At 39.2% G+C, this 19,311-nt stretch overlaps 2 protein-coding genes across 3 annotated transcripts in view; one reads left to right on the forward strand and one right to left on the reverse strand.

Moving 5' to 3' along the window:
* Positions 1-18,480, forward strand: part of APPL2 (adaptor protein, phosphotyrosine interacting with PH domain and leucine zipper 2) — a 39,685-nt gene extending 21,205 nt beyond the window's left edge. For both annotated transcript variants that reach the window (XM_062589263.1, XM_062589269.1), the window contains 14 exons: positions 285-431; positions 2,642-2,724; positions 8,086-8,244; positions 8,996-9,184; positions 9,504-9,546; positions 9,625-9,681; positions 9,801-9,889; positions 12,113-12,265; positions 12,381-12,433; positions 13,986-14,160; positions 14,850-14,886; positions 15,007-15,147; positions 15,920-15,967; positions 16,868-18,480. In XM_062589263.1, the coding sequence (XP_062445247.1) occupies positions 285-431; positions 2,642-2,724; positions 8,086-8,244; positions 8,996-9,184; positions 9,504-9,546; positions 9,625-9,681; positions 9,801-9,889; positions 12,113-12,265; positions 12,381-12,433; positions 13,986-14,160; positions 14,850-14,886; positions 15,007-15,147; positions 15,920-15,967; positions 16,868-16,996 (1,503 nt within the window). In that variant the 3' untranslated portion in view covers positions 16,997-18,480. The remainder of the gene's footprint in view (positions 1-284; positions 432-2,641; positions 2,725-8,085; positions 8,245-8,995; positions 9,185-9,503; positions 9,547-9,624; positions 9,682-9,800; positions 9,890-12,112; positions 12,266-12,380; positions 12,434-13,985; positions 14,161-14,849; positions 14,887-15,006; positions 15,148-15,919; positions 15,968-16,867) is intronic.
* WASHC4 (WASH complex subunit 4) overlaps positions 14,605-19,311 on the reverse strand; it is a 44,870-nt gene continuing 40,163 nt past the window's right edge. Inside the window, exon 34 of the mRNA XM_062589240.1 lies at positions 14,605-14,693. The gene's annotated coding sequence lies outside the window, so the exon portion shown is untranslated. The remainder of the gene's footprint in view (positions 14,694-19,311) is intronic.

The raw sequence follows: 19,311 nt of genomic DNA on the forward strand, positions 1-19,311 counted from the left end.
TGCAAATGAATTTCTTGCATTGCAATCAGATGCAGTGTGTTAGTTGCAGTAGTTGTATAGTTTGTAGTTGTAGGGACTGTCCAGATGCTTAAGTATCTCTTGCTAGAACAGAACTTAAAGTCCTTTGGTTTGGGGTTTGGTTTGCTTGCTTTGTTTCTCATCCTTCATTTTAATGTTGAGAGATTCTGTAGTGACAGTTGTTTAATGATAACTTGAAAATAATCAGTAAATATATCCAAATGAGCAGAAGCAGTTTGTCAGACTCTTTATCAATTTTTATTCAGCTTAAGGCAGAAGTGGCAAAAGAAGTGGCAAATGCGAGGAGAAAGCAGCATCTTGCATCTCTGCAATATTACTGTGCCCTGAATGCTCTGCAGTACAGGAAGAGAGTAGCAATGATGGAACCTATGCTAGGATACACACGAGGACAGGTATGGATGGTAAAGTTACAATATCACCTAGGCATCTCTTGGGAAGAGTAAGACGTTGACTGGACTTTTTTGGTAGCTGACAAATGCAAATGATATGAAAGCTATACTCAGCATGCCTAGGTTTTAACAGCTGACTTTGTTTATGGCAGATAGCTGAATGTTTAGGCATTCAGAAAAGACACAAGTTAAAAAAAAATCCAATACACTTAAATGCAGAATCAGTACCACTTGCATTTAATTCGTTCATGACTAAACTCTCCGTACAGAAGTGTTTACTTGCACTGTTTACTCTGTGTCTGCAGAAGCTCTCCTATGTAGCAGTTTCCTTTCTGGCACATGATGTTCAGCATACTGATGAGGATTTTACAGGACAGGGAACAGAGCATGCACTGGAGAACTGGAGAGATAAAACAGTAGAATGGATTGAGCATAAGGCTGGGAAATCGTTTTTGTAATTTTTATTCTGCCAACAATTTGATAGAGTGGCTGAACACACATTTCTCAAGTCTATAAAATGTGGTAGTAATACTAATAGTCTGACTCTCCAGGATGTCAGGAAAATCAGCAAACTAGGATCTTTACAGCATTTGATTCTCATTACACACCCATTTTAAGGGTCCCTTGTGCTTCCACATTGATGAAAGAAAGCATCTGGGAAAACGAGAAGGGAACCACGGAAATGGAAAGAAGGGAATCAGTGCTCTGTTTCAGATTGTAGTGTGGATCATCTTCTCCATTGTTCTGTCTTTTGCAAATCATGGGCACTGTACAAAATGGGTACTACATGAGAATTCACAGTTGCTTTCCTTAAAGTGGGAGTTGACACTGTTTCTCTGTTATAATTGTGCAATAGAAGACCCTGGAAGGCAAACAGAACTTTTCTTGTATTTTATCCAGCAAAATTGCCGTATCTCAGTGCTTTATACAGGAAAGTCTTAGGCTGCTGTGGGAATGGCTGAGCAGCCAGGAGCCAGTTAATATCGATGCTTAAATATTGTGAACCACTCTTCAGCTTCGCCAGTATATGTTTTCTTTATTAATGATTCAAAACTTATGTGCCTTCTATTTCACACTTCTGCAGAATGATCAGGCCCTAAGGCATTTTTCTGGAAGAAGCAATTGCTAATTCAGGATTTGTTTTACTGAAAACTCATATCAATATCTGAGCTAGGCATGTTAGTCTCATTAGTTAGTGGAATTTAAGACTCTTTCTTCCTAAAGTAGGCTGTTGAAATAGAAGAGGTGAGTTATTCTTTAAGAGAGCTTATTTCTCTCTTTGTCTATAAAGGGTCAATTCTTTGTCAGTAACTTAGTTGCAGAAATCTGTGTCATAGTTAAGAGGAATCCCATCTGCCAAGGTTAGGGGGAGAGGAGTGGAATTGTGAGTACAGTCAGATGAGAGAGGATAAATTGCTTAACAGCAAAGAATTGTTTACAATTCTGCCAGAAGTAGTTCATTGGATCTTTCTGAGAAAATCACACATACACGCACTACCCATGTCCGTGTTTCATACAGCTGTTGGGATGTCCTGACTGTAACTGTTTGCCTCACGGAGAGGTAGTTCAAAATGTCAAGTCTACACGGAGGGCTCTGCTGCTGTTGCGTGCCTGCTGAGCCATACCAGGAAAGTGTTCCTAGCATGAATTCATCTTCTACCACCAAAAGTGCTCTTTGACCTTTGTAGCTACTTTCAGCTACTTCAGTAGAAGAAAATCAGTGGTAAAACTGCATTTGATATAACTGGTTGCCCTGGAGGTTTCTGCTGGCACAGCTACACTGGTCATGCATCACTTTCCTGATGGACTTTGCCATAGCAGCTTAAAAAATTTTAGGTTGGGTTTGATCTACCAACTCGAATGGAAGATTTATGTCCCATGCCTTTTGATGTGATGACATTGGTTGCGGTAGCGCGTAACACTATTAGACCCAGTGCTGCTATGGGAGAAGGCTACCTGTCTCCTTAGTCATTCCACACCTTCATTGGGAAGGTACCTGTCAGCAGCCAGTAGCTTATGTGTGTGAGCAAGAGGGTGGAAGGGTGCAAAAGTGATAAAGACAAAGAAAGGAGGGCAAGGCAGTAACAACGTGTTTGATTGTCAGCCCAAGGCATTGGTCATCATGGGATCACTGTTAACACAAGCCCCACCGCCTGTTGCTTGTCTGACAGAACCTTCCAAGATAACTCCCAGCATCCCCTTGTATTTTTCAGATCAACTTTTTTAAGAAAGGAGCAGAGATGTTTTCCAAAAGAATGGACAACTTTTTGTCATCTGTTTCAGACATGGTTCACAGGTAAGATGATACTTAGGCTTCCTGTTGTTTGTTCTTTTGAATTCGGAACAATACTGCTATAATCTTCAGCTCATAGTGGACACTACCTGCATTTCTTACTCAGGAGATTGCTTCCATGATTGTATTGCATTGCTGGGTATATAGTGCTGAAGCAGTGGGTGGAAGGGAGGTATGTTTGTACATATAAAGGAATATTTTGTTTGTGCACTACAGATTGTTTGTACAGTATAGCCAGTAACTATGTATCATAAAGTGTTTAAATGCACTCTTACAGTAGCCTCCCAAATTAGATTTTGGGCCTGTAGTGGTTGATGCTGTATGTACACAAGGCAAATAAAACTTACTGCCTAGAGAACATACTCCCTGTGTTTAATGTAGGCTTTATCTGTCCACTTGAGTTCAAATTCTTCTGGATAAGACTTTATTCAATAAACTGTCCCAGTTTAGTACTCCTGCTTTTGTGATTATTTCTTCTATTTTTCCTCTCTCTGTGCTCTTCTATATTTAACAGAGACTGACATTTTCTTTATGGTTAAGTCCCTACAATTGTCGTAAACTTTGCATTAAAACGAAACCTATCGGAGAGAACATGAAATACTTATTTTAAATCAGCTGGAACACTAGACTGATTCCTTTGTCTTGTTGCTTCTTACATTTCATATTGGAATATATCCACATCATTACTTAAATTGACTCTGGTGAGGTTTTAAATAATGCATACTTGTGAATTTGAGAGCAGTGTTATAAATAACTTCACTGTGTAGTAGATTGTCTTTCACTAAATAATTCTTTATTTCCTATGTCATTATGTTTATTCATATACCTTTGCATGCTCACTCTTCAAGCAACTCCCTCTATAGTCAACACAGCATTTGTACAGAGTAGATAATAGATTTTAAAATCCCTTAAAATAGTGCCCTTTATTTAGTAAGAGCATTTTGCATGTGTCTTGCAGGCTCTCTGTGCAAAGACCACGTTGTATATTTACACAAATTCTTGCTGTGTATTGAGGATCCTACCATAGGATCTTCACCATAGAATAAGCCCTTGTTCTCCAAAGTCTGATGGATTCACACTCTAGACAGTACACAGGGCTAAATGAAAACAAAAATAGGCCACTCGCTTTGTTTGCTGGGTCTGTCTTGTTTGTTTGTTTGTTTGTTCTCTCCGAAAGTCTGTCACATAGCAAAGCTAGAATGCATAACCCAAATGTGGCTAAAGCAGGAGTGTGAGGTCCTTGGAAAACCTAGAAGAGAAGCTTGCAAAATTCTAAACCACACTATACAACTCTGCAGTTATCAACACAGGACATGGTTTCATGATTTAAGATCACACAGTCCCTGAAAAATGTGTCCCTTTCCTTCTTGGGTGCTGGAAATCACAAGGCCCTCAGTGAGTCAGATCTGCTGCTGATCTAACTAAAAGCTTTTTATTTGTCAGATTTGTTTTCTTTCAGAACAGCAAGTGGATCCAACTCACTGTACAGCTCCAGGATTTCAGCAGCAATGTAGTGTTGCAGCTGTTTAAGCTGGTTGTGAAACTAACTCTTCATATTTAAAAATATTTTCATTTACAAGTAAACATTGCTAACAGTGTCAGAGCATATTAGAAAGGAGAGATCATTAACTTATTCTCAGTAACCAATTGATCTAGTTGCCACCAATGCACAGAACTTCAGAATTATGAGCTTTACCTTTCTACCCTGAAGATAGGCCTTAGGAAAAAGAATCCAGTCTCAGGAACCATGAAAATGCCAGGGCAGTTCTTTTAGAATGAATTTATGGCCCAACAAAAATGGCTGATGAAAAAAATGATTAAAGTAGTACTAATATAAAAGCTGACAAAACTGTTCCATTTTATTTCAAAACTGAATTTAAATAATTCCTGTTCTGACACTTAACATTGAAAGGCACTAGGTTGCACAATTATGATACAATTCAATTCAAATTCAGTGATATTACTCAGCTTTTCATGTGACTTTGCCAGATGGTAAGAGACACACAGTTGGTCTCCCTTTGGAGGTGATGTGGGAGCTTAGGAAGTTTCAGCTTGCAAAAGATGGGAAAATGCTGGAAATAAGCTACCACAAAGTAAACTAACAGTATGTTGCAAGAGTGACTCTTCATCTGGCCAGTGAAATCCTGCTTAGCATTGACTTAAATGCAGCAGTCTCTTTATATGTCACTTCTGCAGTTACAGTACATCACCAGCTTCTACAATAGGCTAAAGAGAACAGGAGCAGAACTATACGTGCTTGCCTTGCACTCTTCCACAGGCTTTTGGCAACTGTCAGAGATAGGATAGCAGCCTCAATGGATCTTTTGTCCTACTTTGTATTTTGCACTTATGTTCTTTGTAAGGATTAGCCATTTAGGCAGCAAGGAGTGGGGGGAAAGTGGCAGATGCAAATGACTTTCTAAGGTAAAGCAATGACAAGTATTCTTGTGCTCCCACTCCATGAGTCCTCCTAGTAACCTGGATACAGTTAGTAACTCCTTAAGTTTGGAAAAGTTATTAAAGAAATCAAATATTTACTAGTAGTTTTCTGAAAGTTGAATATGGACCTCTGGAGGTCATGTGGTCCAGCTACCCACCAAGAAGAGGGTCACCTACAGGAGACTGCTCAGGGCCATATCCGGTCAAATTTTGAGCATGTCCAAGGATGTAGATTCCCCAGCCTTTTCTGGGCCCTTGGTCTAGTATCTGATCACTCACCCCAGTATCATCTTCTGTCTGTTGCCTCACATCCTAGAAGACACCTCCAAGAAGGATCTGGCTCTTTCTACCTGTATACTCTCCAATTAGGTTGTTAAAATAGCAATAAGATCCCTCCTTATCCTCCTTAGCCTTCACTTCCGGAGTGTGAAAAACAATGTTCTTCACCTCTCCTCCTGTGTCATGTGCTCTGGCCATCTTGGTGGCCCTTCACTGGACATGCTGAAGTTTGTCAGCGTCTTTCTTGTGCGGAGGTCCAAAATTGGACACAGAACTCCAGCTAGAGTCTCACCAAGTGCTGAATAGAAGGGAATAATGACCACTTTGGCCTGCTGGCTACACTTGCTAATATTGCCCAGGATATGATGGCCTTCTCTGCCACAAGGACATGGCACTGCCTCATGTTCAACTTCTTGTTCTTCAGGATCTCCACATCCTTTGCTGACAGCTGCTTTTTATCTAGTTGCCCACCAGCCTATACCCATTGTCCAGCTCTTGTTAGAGACTTTAAATTGCCACCCTAGTATTGATCCATGAGGAGTGCACTAATAGCTGGATACTAGTTAGACTTCGTATCATTGATTACAACCCATTCAGCCCAGTCAACTTCTCTACCTATCTTGCAGTCCACTTTTGCAGTTTGTATTTCACCACTTTACCCATAAAGATGTTAACGGAAACCAAGAGAAAGGCCTTGCCAAAGTTAAGTGAAGTAACATCCACTACTCTCCTCCCATCTACCAAGCCAGTCCTCTCATCGTGGAAGTCAGCTGGGTTGGTCAGGCATGACTTGGCCTTGGCAAATTTGTGCTGGCTGTTCCCAGACACCTCCTTGCCCTTCATGTGCTTGGAATGGGCTTCCAGGAGAATTTGCTCCATAATGTTGCCAGGGTCTGAGGAACAGCTGACTGGCCCGTAGTTCCCCAGATTCTGTTTCTTGCCCTTCTTAAAGATGGGTGTGATACTTGCCTTTTTTTTTGGTCATTAGAAACCTTCTCTGACCACAGTGTCACCACTCTGACCACTTAGAGTGCAGCCTTGCCGGGATGTCAGTTCACAGAAGGGCATTGCAGACAGATGACCTAAAACCATCTGTTATTTCCTTGTTCACAGGGGCACCAAACAGTACTTGCAGCTGACATGGAGTTCATTACATATTTATCTGATAGTTTACCTAGCAGTTATTTTTTTAAATTATTAAATGACTGATGTGATTGATCAGGAGAATCTGCCAGCCAAATGCAGCCTTATTAAGGCTGATGGAAAGAAGCAGGATTTTTTGTCTGATAGGCCTATTAAAGTGGTCAGTGGGAACCTCTGAAAATTAAGTGGTTCCCAATGATTGTCTGAGACAGTAGAACTGTAACAAAAAAAAATATTTAATTGGTGTATCATATAATGACTCTGACCTCTTGTTGCTTTTTTCCCCCATTGAAATCACTAGTCTGGTGTCCCCTTCAAACCAAATGTGTCTTATAGGAGGATTATGCATACATAGATGTTCAGCACTGCATTGTGTGCATGATATATGTTCTACAAAGAACTGTCCCTTTCTTTCTGAGTTGAATTTGCACTCAGATACCCTTTCACAATTACCACTTTCAGAGAACAGAATGTATACATGTATATTCCAAAAGAGTTCAGTTTTGCTAGCCTACAGCTAGGATGCTTTCTGAATCACAGTAATGTGTAAAACTGTATTATAAACAAAAATTAAAGCTAAACCAAGACTTGAACTATAGATTTTGCTAAAATATTTTCTTGTGCTGAAATCAGTGGAAAACTTAAAGCTGGAAATCTGTGATCAGTTAATCACTGGTCTCATGACAATAATTCCAACAAGTTATGCAGTTGCAGGAATAAGACAAAGTTCTGTGAAAGCCAGGAGATATTACAATAAAGCCAACTTTGAACAGTGTCACTATACTAGAGCAACTTCTGTTTATGTTCAGCACTGTAAACTCATATAGGCATTGCTCTTTGGAAAAAAACAGAACTTTTCTCTTCATTCTCAGCATTTAAACATTCCTCATGTGTGTGCATTTCAGGCATACAACATACTCTGATATTTTTGATCATTATCTCTCTTCTTCAGAAAGAAGATAGATAACTAATTTTAGTACAAACAGTACAGATTGTAAGAAAAAGAAACACAGCTACTGTCTAAAACATACTGAAAGTAACATTTTCAAGCCAAGATTTCAAAACAAAGAGCAAGGGGAAATCTTGGCTATGCTTTTGCTACGAGCCTGCCAAAGATAGCTGTGTTTTCCTTAAGCCATTGTAAATATCTGCAGAGCATGTGCATCTTGTCTCTTTAGCCTCAGATGACATTTTTTGGGAGTAGCTCCCTATTGCATGCCTCTTTCTTCCAGACTTTCCAGACTGCACCAGTGCTTAGAGAAATCCTTAGACATGTAATCTTACATTATCTTTCCTGGAAAGTCTATTTTAAAAATAAAATTCATCTTTTCACTACTCCAAACCAGTAGAGATTTTACTCAGGAGCTTTCTAAATTTAACTGGAGTCATATATAATCTCAGCTGGTACTTCTGTTCATGTGGAGTTGCAAACATTAGCAATTTCCTGGTATAAACTGACTAACAATGACTTTGGGTTTTGTTTTTGTTTCTCCTCCCTGCCAGCATACAGGGAGAGTTGGATGCTGAAGCTGAAGCAATGAGGGTATCACAGCAAGACTTAATTTCAGTTAATGAATCTGTTTACACCCCAGATTCTGATGTAACTTCACCTGCTATCAATAGAAATCTCATCCAGAAGGCTGGCTACCTTAACCTAAGAAAGTAAGACAACTATTGCTGGCTCCTAGTTTGTTTGATTGCTGACTAATTGATACATGTATTTAGGTCTTAAAGACTCCTCATGTAATGAGGTTTTAGGCTAATGAATCACTGTTGTATTCTACTCTTCAGTTCATAAGTGTCTCTGTCATCTTTGAAAGTACAAGTTAAAAGCTTAAACCAATTAGACTAATCAGTATTTATTTTTTGGTTAGCACTGGACACTTAATATTTCTAGCAGCGTGTTAAGAACGAAGAGTTGAATTACAGCATAATATAAAGGACTCCAGAGCTAGGGAGAAAATAGAATATGAGATACTATGGCAGAATTCACTTTTTTTAGTGATGACCATTTGTGATAAATTTTTTCTCACTGCTTACTAGCTTGGAAATACATTTTTTTTTAATCAAGCTGAATAATACACCAGTTAATAATAAAAAAATCTTTTATTCCCTAATGAGGAGATAGTGATTTAAAAAAAAAAAAAAAAAAAAAAAAAAACTTGAGGTGCTTGGAACTAGCTTAATTCTTTACCTTTCATTAAGGATTAACCTGTGCTGGAAATAGGTGGATCTTTTAATTCTAAACTAAGTTTCATCATTAAAAAAAAAAAACAGAGTTGAAAATAAACTCCATCTCAGTCTGGAGTTTATCATCTTAGTACTCCGTCAGAGTATGTTCACAGTTACGTAAGGTCATTTGGAGTCACATCTAAAATACTATTGAGTCTTTAGCACTGCACATTCTCTTCAGTAAAACAGGTCTGGTGACTACTACGTGGGAAAGGCTGTATTTCTTCACTCAAGGTGGCAACTTGATGTGTCAACCACGGGGAGCAGTAGCTGGAGGACTGATTCAGGATCTGGACAACTGCTCTGTTATGGCTGTAGACTGTGAAGACAGAAGATACTGCTTTCAGATCACCACTCCTACAGGCAAACCGTATGAGACACAGGTTTTATTTGAGGATAGCCAGTCACACCTACCCTTTCAGATGGTGTTTCATATAAAACATGCTTGCTATAATAGTAAGCTTTTGTGGGTTTCCAAAAGGATGTTTCCAAATGATAGGCTTGTTCATTCCCATCTGCCTCCTCCCACAACTGCCTGAACAGCAAATGTGGTATCACTTACCTGCATTATTTATGATTTTTGTTCCTTTGAGAGTTAATAGAGAAAAAGTGTGGTGGCCTTTAAGACCTGGAGTCAAGTAGTCCTGGTGTCTGCTGCTAGCATTGACACACTTGTGTTTATATTTTAGGGGTATAACTCTTCAGGCAGAAAGCAAGAAGGAATATGAGGAGGTAAAAATATTTTCTTAATTTTCTTATTTCTTGTACACAAATGACTTTGAAGAGTTCAATTTCATTTTTCTTTTCTAGTGGATATGTGCCATCAACAACATCTCCAGACAGATCTATCTCACCGACAATCCAGAGGTGGGAGCTTGTTTCCCTTTTTTAGTCTGTATCTTCCAACTTGCTTCATTGTTGTTCTTTGCATGACACTACACCCAAAAGTACATGTGTAAAAGAGCAGTTCCTTTTTGTTTTTGTAGGCAGCTGCTATCAAGTTAAATCAGACAGCACTACAAGCAGTGACTCCCATTACCAGCTTTGGGAAAAAACATGAAGTTCACCATCCCAGGTAACATACTTGTTTCCATGGACTAGAGACTGTTGTGTGCTTAGTCATATTCCTCTTACGGGACAATAATCACTCGGAAGTCCTGCCTAGGCCCTGGCTTTGCCAGCAGATTCGTCTGCTGATGCTTCCTAGTGAAAGCCGTAAGAGATGGTAAGTGTTGAGGGTAATGTTCATTGCTCCAGATCACACCTTTAAAATTCCTTATAGTTGCTACTGGGTTTTTGCTGTTTGTTCTGAAACAAAGGTAATGCTTTATTTGTAAACATTGTGTGGTAATGTATATAGTGCAACAGTAATGTATATAGTGCAATACATTAAAGCAAGTGTATTTTTAAATATTATCTCAACCAATTCTTGTCAATGTTCACAGGACTATGCTTTACTTGGCTGTCAGAATAATTATTGTTGTTCTTCTGTGCTCATTCAGATCAATCATTAAAACTCCCCTCCTTCTTCAGAAATTGTTAATAATGCTCTGGGATATGCTTATATTTAAAATACATATTTTATGTGTGGTTTCTCTGTCTACTTCATTAATGATCCCAGCATTCTGCCCAGTGAGAACTTTGCAGACTCCATGATCAGAGCTGGCTTCCGAGCCCAGTGTTGGACTGAATTCCTGCTTTGAGCAGCAGTGTGCTAAGTTAAATAGCACAAGTTTGTGTCACACTGACTTCAACATGAAGAAACTTTTCTGCAAGATTTGTCAGAAAACTAAATTCTTACTTAGGTATTTACTTCTAGAGATTCAGACTTTTTTCTTCTACCTCAAGTCTGTGCATTTATTATGATTTATTGTTCCCTTTGCTATGATTGCTTACAGATTCCAAAGATACCCTATCAGCTTGGGGAATGCCAGTCAAATTACTTCCTTTCTCATTTTATTCATGGTACAGCTGTTTTACTTTGTTTAGAGTTTTATAAAAAGAAAAGTTCCTCCATTTATTTGACTGGGCAAAGGAAATAACTTTTTCATTGACAAGTTATCTTTCAGTCACTTTTACATCTCTATGCAACCAGAAAGCTTTCCAGACAAAAGATGCTACTAGTAAAACAAGTAGTATATGTAGTAATGTGTGTCATTATGACTTCTTTGGCTCTGCGAAACTTAAAATTTCATTCTTTGAAAAAAAAAAAGGTGCAGGAAGAAATCTGAGTATGTAACATTTTTTCTTAACTATCACATTGTAAGATGCCTGTGGCCAGAAACGATCTCAAAAGATGTCATGATTGCTATTTGTATCTTTAGATACACTATTGTATGGCTACTACTAGAGGACAGGGAACAAACAGCCATCTGTTACTGAAGGTCAATCTACAGTCTTGACCTGCTGGCAACAGTCTTCCTAATGCAGCCCAGGATACCACTGGCCAAGAAAGCCAATGGTATCCTGGGCTGCATTAGGAAGACTGTTGCCAGCAGGTCAAGGGAGTGATCCTGCTCCTCTACTCAGCCCTGGTGAGGCCTCATATCGAGTACTGTGTCCAGTTCTGGGCTCCCCAGTACAAGAGAGACATGGAGCTACTGGAGAGAGTCCAGCGTAGGTCTACAAAGATGATCAGAGGGCTGGAGCATCTGCCCTATGAGAAACAGCTGCAAGAGCTGGGCCTCTTCAGCCTGGGGAAGAGAAGACTGAGGGGGGATCTTATCAATGTGGACAAGTACCTGAAGGGAGGGTGTCAAGGGGATGGGGACAAACTCTTTTCAGTTGCCCCGTGTGACAAGACAAGAGGCAGTGGGCAGAAATTGAACCACAGGAAGTTCTGCCTGAACGTGAGGGGGAATTTCTTCACTGTGAGAGTGACTGAGCACTGGACCAGCTGCCCAGAGAGGTTGTGGAGTCTCCTTCTCTGGAGATATTCAAGGCCCGCCTGGATGCAACCCTGTCTAACATGCTCTAGGTGGCCCTGCTGAGCAGGGAGGTTGGACTAGATGATCTCCAGAGGTCCCTTCCAACCTGACGGATTCTATGATTCTACAGTCATTTAGAATTGATCTGAATTCCGGTTTAATATACCAACATTTACTTCTAAATGATTTTAGGTACAACAAATGAAACAGAAATTTTATCCAAGTACTCAATAACAGATTAATAGGAAAATACTCTTTATGGTTACAAATACTGCTTCAATCCTCTTTTTGATTTTTGAATAAAAAAGAGCTTGTCTCCTTTCCAAAGGTATGGTATCACTGTTTGAAATATTTTTCCACTTTCATTTTAGCCAGAACGTAAAGAATACAGCAAATGATAAAATAATTCCCAATGAAATAGCTGGCATTCAAGACTCAGCACAACTCATTGCTCCTGGAACACCAATTCAGTTTGATATCGTACTGCCTGCCACAGAATTCCTGGACCAGAATAGAGGTGGCAGGTATGGTCAGAGACAGTGATCACTTTTTTAAAAGAGTGATTTCAGAGGAGACCATTAGGTATTTGATAGTATTTGTGACAACAATCTGTAATTAGTTTTTATTCTTACTTCACAGGCGTGCAAACCCATTTGGGGAATCTGAAGACAGCAGTAAAGATGAGGAGGAAGGTAAGTAAGTGCTTTATTTTTGTAGTTAAGATTAGTCATGATCTTAAGTTTAATTTAGCTGTCATCCTATCCTCTGTCTCTGAATGAAAGCACCTGACATCACAGAGCATCAGTAACCATCCCATAATACAGTTGAAGGTAGTTACTCTTCACAAGCCAACCTTTTAAACATCTGTACCTGTGACAAAACACATCTTTCTGATAGTCCAGGCTAAATTCCAAATTAGCCTTACTTCAAAGGTTAAAAAGGAAAAAGATTTATTTGGTTTGTCTCTTTTGTTTTTGAAGAGGAGCTATTGACTTCTTTAGAAAAGGTTTGATGGGACTATATTTTAACAGTGCTTAAGTTTGAGGCTGTTCGATAACCATTTTTTTACCTCCTTGTACTCTAAAATCCCAAGCTAAATCTCACAGAGGCCCAGGGTATAGCTAGCATAAGAAATGTGTCTCTTTCAGCAAAAGGAAGTTTCTTGCTGCTCCCTGTCTTTTCCTTCTCCCACTGATGCAACACTGAAATGTGGCAATTCTGACCTTCCTCTGCCAGCACAGACAGGGCTCAGACCCTGGCTGGACTCCTCCTCCTCAGCATCAGTTGTAACTGCTGTCTGGAACCAACAGCCCTTACAGGGATACCACTGAAAACCAAAAAAGAAATGATAGATGTGAGACGCATGGTGCAGCTCAAGCTGATCTACCGATTCAGACAGTCTCACTAACAGGCACTGTTCTATTGCAAGGTAGGATGGTTGCTGGCTGCCCGACAGCAGTGGGGGCACAGCTACACTGTAAGCAGTAGCAGCACGTTGCCCCACTGCAGCATGTTAAACCAAGCACAGTCCCTAGGTGACTGCCCTGCTTCTCCGACTGCACAAGTGGTTCTGCATTAGTCAGTAGCTCAGCTGAAGCTGACGCCAACAGTCTCTCTGTGGTGCTGTCCTGTGCAACGCAGACAGAGCTGGAGCAGGCACGTTCCACAAGACCCATACTGCCTTACCTTGCTCACCAGTAAACATACAAGGAGCCTGGTCAAATGACAGCATTGTCACATAACAGCTACTCAGTTGGAAATAAGAGACTGATAAGAGATAGTCAATAAGCAAGGAAGAGTTTAATGAAAAACTCACTAGAATCAGCTGCAGGGAAGGTCAGAAAAAACAGAACAAACTGAGGAATATACAAGTATAAAGGTAAGAATAGGTTTGATGGCAGCCAAACCTTATGAAAAAAATAGTAATTTATCACAGTTCCTCCAGCTTATAACAAGGTATCAAGTGAATTATACCAAATAATGAAAAAAAAACATAAAGGACAAGTTACATTTTTTAAAGCTTCCAAGCAACTGTGATTTCATTCTACTTGCTGCCTGTTCAAGTACTCTTTAAAACTTAGTCATAGCAATGCTGGCTAGTGTGAAAAGGAAGTCACCACCCACTGGCCTACTGTTGAGTTTCCAAGAGAAAAAATACATGTCTGTGGACAGGTTCAGTTTTCCAGTAGCTGAAGTTACGTATGAAGCAGCACAGTGAAGGAGGTTATGCCTTTTATCTTCCAGATTCACTTTTGCAGCAGATGTTTGTAGTACGTTTTTTAGGATCAATGGCTGTTCAGTCAGATGACACAAGTGAGGTGATTTATGAAGCTATGAGACAAGTACTAGCTGCTCGAGCCATTCATAACATATTCCGTATGACTGAATCCCATCTTATGGTCACCAGCAAGAACTTGAGGTACTGTAACAACTTCATCACTTACCATTTCTCAGCTTTCTTTTCCCTTTGTACAACTGATAATTAGTAGAGTTTTTCTTTTTTTTTTTCCAAGAAATACACCCTTGGGGTGTCAAGATCCTCAGATTTATTTTACTTAATTAAAATGTCTCTCTTTTTATTCTGAAGTGTCTAGAAATCATTCTCTTGATAAAGTTGTATGAACATCCGGCCAAAAAACAAGAGGATGCAGTAGGGCTATAAGGCACTCAGATACAGAAAAATGCATTGAAAGACTGCAGTCCAAGAAGAGTCTCTTTCTTCACATATGCTAACATGTTTCAATACAATAGAGTCATTACTTTGTCCTGTTGTCAGTATTGTCACCACAGGAATATTCATACAAGACATTTGCTTTAGCTGTAGTGAGTTTAAATGCATATGCATGGTTAGTTCATGTATGCAGGATGTTTAACCAGTCAGCAAGTCAGAAGGATGCTATCACCCACAGGTCAGGCAGCTGGGAGTCCAGGTCTGAAGAGAACTGTCATTGACTAATCACAAATAAAGCACTTGACTCAGTGTGTATCATCTCTTTCCTCATCTATAAAATGGTGGTAGTGATTGCCTTTGTATTGCAAAGCACTTCGAAGTTACCACTGAGTTGCTCTTCTAAAATGACTTTTTTTTTCTTTTTAACAAAATTGCAGGTTAATAGATCCTCAAACCCAAGTTACGCGAACAAGTGTAAGTAACTTTCCTGTGTTTTGATGCTGGTTTTCTGCCACAGCAGTGAACATTCAGTCACGTGAACCTGAGCTCTCAAGTATATGCTAGTTAAAAAAATTGCTGATTGTACTTTTCCAGTTTGAACTTGCAAATGTGACACAGTTTGCTGCTCATCAGGATAACAAGAGACTGATTGGTTTTGTGGTCCATCTCAGTGAGACTCTGGGAGAAGAATCCATGAGCGCATATATTTTTGAGAGCAACACAGAAGGAGAAAAGGTTTGCATAACATTTAGTAATATACTTTATTTAGAAAAACAGGTCTTAGGCTTCTTGGGTTACACATCAGAGAAACTATTACAGAAGCAAGAGCAGCTAGATTTCTTGCTAGGGTAACATGCCTTAACATGCAAGCCTTTGATGGCTTTAGTCTAAAAAACCCCTCTTATTTACAGCTAATGCAGCAGCAGATGTAGTAAGACAGAAGAAATGTGATTGCTAGTAGAAATAGCAAGAGATACAAGAAAGTGTGTCCAGCACCAACACTAACAAAAATGAATCTCTCAGCTATGTTAAGCTCTTATAGAAAGGATAGCCATACTGTGTTAACACCACTGCATAGAGCTGTGTGCTTGCTGCATATGATAGTGATACAAGAAGAGGATAAATAAAGGAGAAATGTGCTGGGGACAAACATGTACATATATATATGTATTTCTTTGTGTGTGTGTGTGTGTGTGTGTGTGTGTGTGTCTTAAAAAAAATATATATTTCCAAATTTCCGGGTGTTCTCCAGTGCACTTCAGTTTGGTGAGGGAAGTTTCACACCCAGCAACAAAATAAACTGAACAGAAAGTTGAGTAACTGGCCTTAAGTGAGCTTTGAAACAGGACCTAGGACTGTTTTATTTTTATGTAATTGTTCTGGTAAATTGATGTCCTCTGGTTTTAGACCTTTACTTAAGACTGAGTTTGCATGGATGCTTCTATGTTTTAGTCAAGATGAAGGACTAAATCTCCAAAAATAAGACTTAAATACATTTCCTCTTTAGATTTGCTATGCCATCAGCTTGGGAAAAGAAATCATTGAGGCACAGAAGGTAAGTAAGTGTTTTAATTCAATACTTGGTAACTGTGTTTTGATGCATACTCTTCTGATTATGGCTGCACTTTCCAGCTACCTCTGCTGGCCTTTTTTTTGGGGGGGGGGAGGGGGGATTGGGGGGACGGACACACACTTGCTGCTTCTGAAGTTCTGCAGACACCATTTAACAGAGCCACATGGTATATAAACTCAAATTCACTTTGCTATAGCTTGATTTGAGCTAACACTTGCCCCCCTCCCACAAAATCAAATTCAGAACTATACAAATTATTTTCATATGCAGATGGAAGTTGTGAGCAAGGTTACAGAAATCCTTTGGCTGAAGTAAAAATTGCACCTATTATGGTTGCATTTTTAGAAACTCATATTCCTTCCTCCCTTAGGGAGGAAAACTCCCAGCAAGCTTTTTCACTTAAAATAAATGGGAAAGTTACCTAGCCCATTATATAAATTTACCCATGTAAAGATTTGACACTAATACATAACAATTCCTGTATATTCTTACTGCTGGGATTTCAGAACAAGTTGGGGAAAAGACCTTTTGGTCACAGAGAATTAGTACAAGTATAGTAACCGAGAATGTGGTTGGACAGCCATTTTAAGATTTTCTTCTCGATTTTCAGCGATGACAGCAATTCCAGGCAAGAGCAGCAGAAAAAAAAGGCTCCGAACAAATGACTTGTTTTTACATACCCAAGGGGTTCCAGTGAACCAAAATTGATTAATTACCTCTGTTTCGAAAGTTCAGGCCAGACCTACTTATATTAAAACCTCTAGGCTAAATGTTGTAATAGAAAACCAAGTTAAAAAATTTTAGCAAGTACTAGAAAAATGATGTGCTCCTCTAAAAGATTGCTGTAGCCAGCTGAACTTTATTTTTGTTGTTTTCCTTTAGGACCCAGAAGCATTAGCTCAGTTAATGAAGTCTGTGCCATTAACAAATGATGGAAAGTTCATGCTTTTGAATGATCAGTCAGAAGAAGATGGAACCACACATGAAGAAGGGGAGGAGTCAGAAGCATAAAAAACAAAAAGCAAAAAACTTGTCATTACCTACAGCCTCTACGGGAGCAGGAAAAGCAGGGAGTCTTTTTGCAAGAATCTCTGATTTTTAATTGTCTGTGCATATATTAGGCAAGCTTCTGTCATCCTACTAGAAAGAATGTGGCATTTTTGCAGTGGAGTTTCTCTGGATTTACAGTGCAGCAACAGCAGAACTTGGCCTTCAAGGCTTCTTGCATATGTGAATGTGTACTGTATAGATGTGTCTGGGAAGCTGACAATCTTAGGGAATGTTTCAGCATTAGCCCCTTGCTGCTGGTAGTTAGGAAAGCACAACTGTCAGCCACAAAGAGTTAATGTCACTTCTTCAGATTTAACTGATAAGCAGCCTACACTTCCCTTGAAATCAGTGCAAGTTGTGAGCTGTCAGCTCCTTTAAAAATAATAATAATCAGGCCTCCAATTTCTTACCATAGTCATCAGTTTTCATGGCTCACATAATTATGTGCATATGAATGAAGGTTAAAAAAATGCACTATTTACTTTATTTTCAGATGAAGTTATTTTTAGTCTAGTCTAAGTGTAACAAGATTTATCTTTTGTGCTAGCCTATTTACAAAACAATTTGTTAAACACTAGATTTTTCCAATTAATATAATCTATTTTTATATTGCATACGGAATAAGCTTACAAAACAAATTAAGTGCCTAGTCTTACCTTCATGGGGACCACGCTCATATTCTGTAATTAATAGTGGATATAATGTACCTTTGTGATTTATTACCTAAATTACCACTGATATGCAAACATCAAAAGTAGTCAACAAATGCGGCATGTTAGTTGTGTGCAGTTTTTATATGGTTAGGTTTCTTAAAAGTTGCCAGAGAGATAATAATTGTAGGACAAATAAGTACTTTTTTATAGTGTTGTGTGTTTAACATTATGGTGACATAATATCTGAGAGTGAGTCTACCAGCAACCGTCAGTTTTAAGAAGCTGAGCAATAAAATGCTAGTTTGTAAGTCTATGGTGCATTGACTAGTCTCACAGTACATTTCTAGAATGAGGCACTATGTATGCTGGCTGATAAGTTTAAATTTTTTTTTTCCATTTTAACCTGATAACCTGAGAACCTGTACTTTGCAAAAACAAGCAAAAATGAACAGTACTTGGGAGTGGGCCGGGGGAGAACGATGGGGGAGACTACCTGTGTAAGCTTTGTATTTATCAAGAAAAGGTAACTGGAACAAGTGGCTGAAATTCCTCAACTGATTTTAATTCTTCTGAAGCATTTTCTAGGAAACTAGATTTTATGTAAGCAGGATTATGCTACAGAGATGAAATCTTTCTGAAAGATCTCAGTTTGTAAGTGTTCAACATGGAATAAATTCATTTAACTAGTTGTTTAATGCTTGTAAAAAACATGAAAGAACTGTTAGCAACTGGCACAAACATTTCTTCGTAAATAAAAATTGAAGCCGTCCTAATAAAAAACAATAAAACGTGCTGAACTCCTGATACTGAAGACAACTAAGAATGAGGTTTTCAAAATTACATTTATTAACACAGTTTTATGTACATAGCATACTCTACTCACAGAACCAAAGAGACTGAGGTAACAAAATACCCTTTTGTATAAGGAGTTAGAAAACGTAAGTGTTACATTTGGTCCTTTGTACCTGAGAAGCTGAAAACAGTTGTCATTGATGGACATCAGATGAAAACTCAAATTTACCTCTAATTACAGACTACAGTGGGACCTCTGCAATCTACCCTTCAGCAGAGCAAAACATACACCAGCAGTTTGTTTCCCAGTGAAGCACAGACCAGTCAGGTGCTGCAGGGGGGTCACTGCTCCTAACCCAGTAACAGCAGATGCCTTTTGACTTAGGGGCTGGTGTGCAAAAAAGTCTTGACTTTTGTGTATATGACTTAGAGCATCGGCCATGTTCTACTTCCTCTAAATGTGATGCTGTGAGGAGGAAGGCCAAGGCAGCCCTGTGGCTTCTGACATGAAGGGCACAGCAGCAAGTCAGAAGCTGGTCTCAAGATTTTAGAAGAGCTGTTGTTGGCACTTCTGCATGTGACAGCCTGGTCACAAGAACAAGCACAAGACGGCAGCGGTGGCAACTGCTTTTTCAGGGAGAGAGACTGGGCTTTAGCTTGTTATGCCCTTGAAAAAAACTAGAGAACTGGGTTATGTCCCTGCAGCAAACTCATCATCCTCACTTTTCTTTATCACCTGTGGGAATTTTGAGTGAGCAGGAGGTTTGGATTAGGTTGGGGAGGGGTTTTATTTTTGTTTTAAATACATCCTCACTTCTCCAGACATTAGGT

The sequence above is a fragment of the Rhea pennata genome, chromosome 1 (genome assembly GCF_028389875.1).
Source record: "Rhea pennata isolate bPtePen1 chromosome 1, bPtePen1.pri, whole genome shotgun sequence".
Lineage (NCBI taxonomy): Eukaryota > Metazoa > Chordata > Aves > Rheiformes > Rheidae > Rhea > Rhea pennata.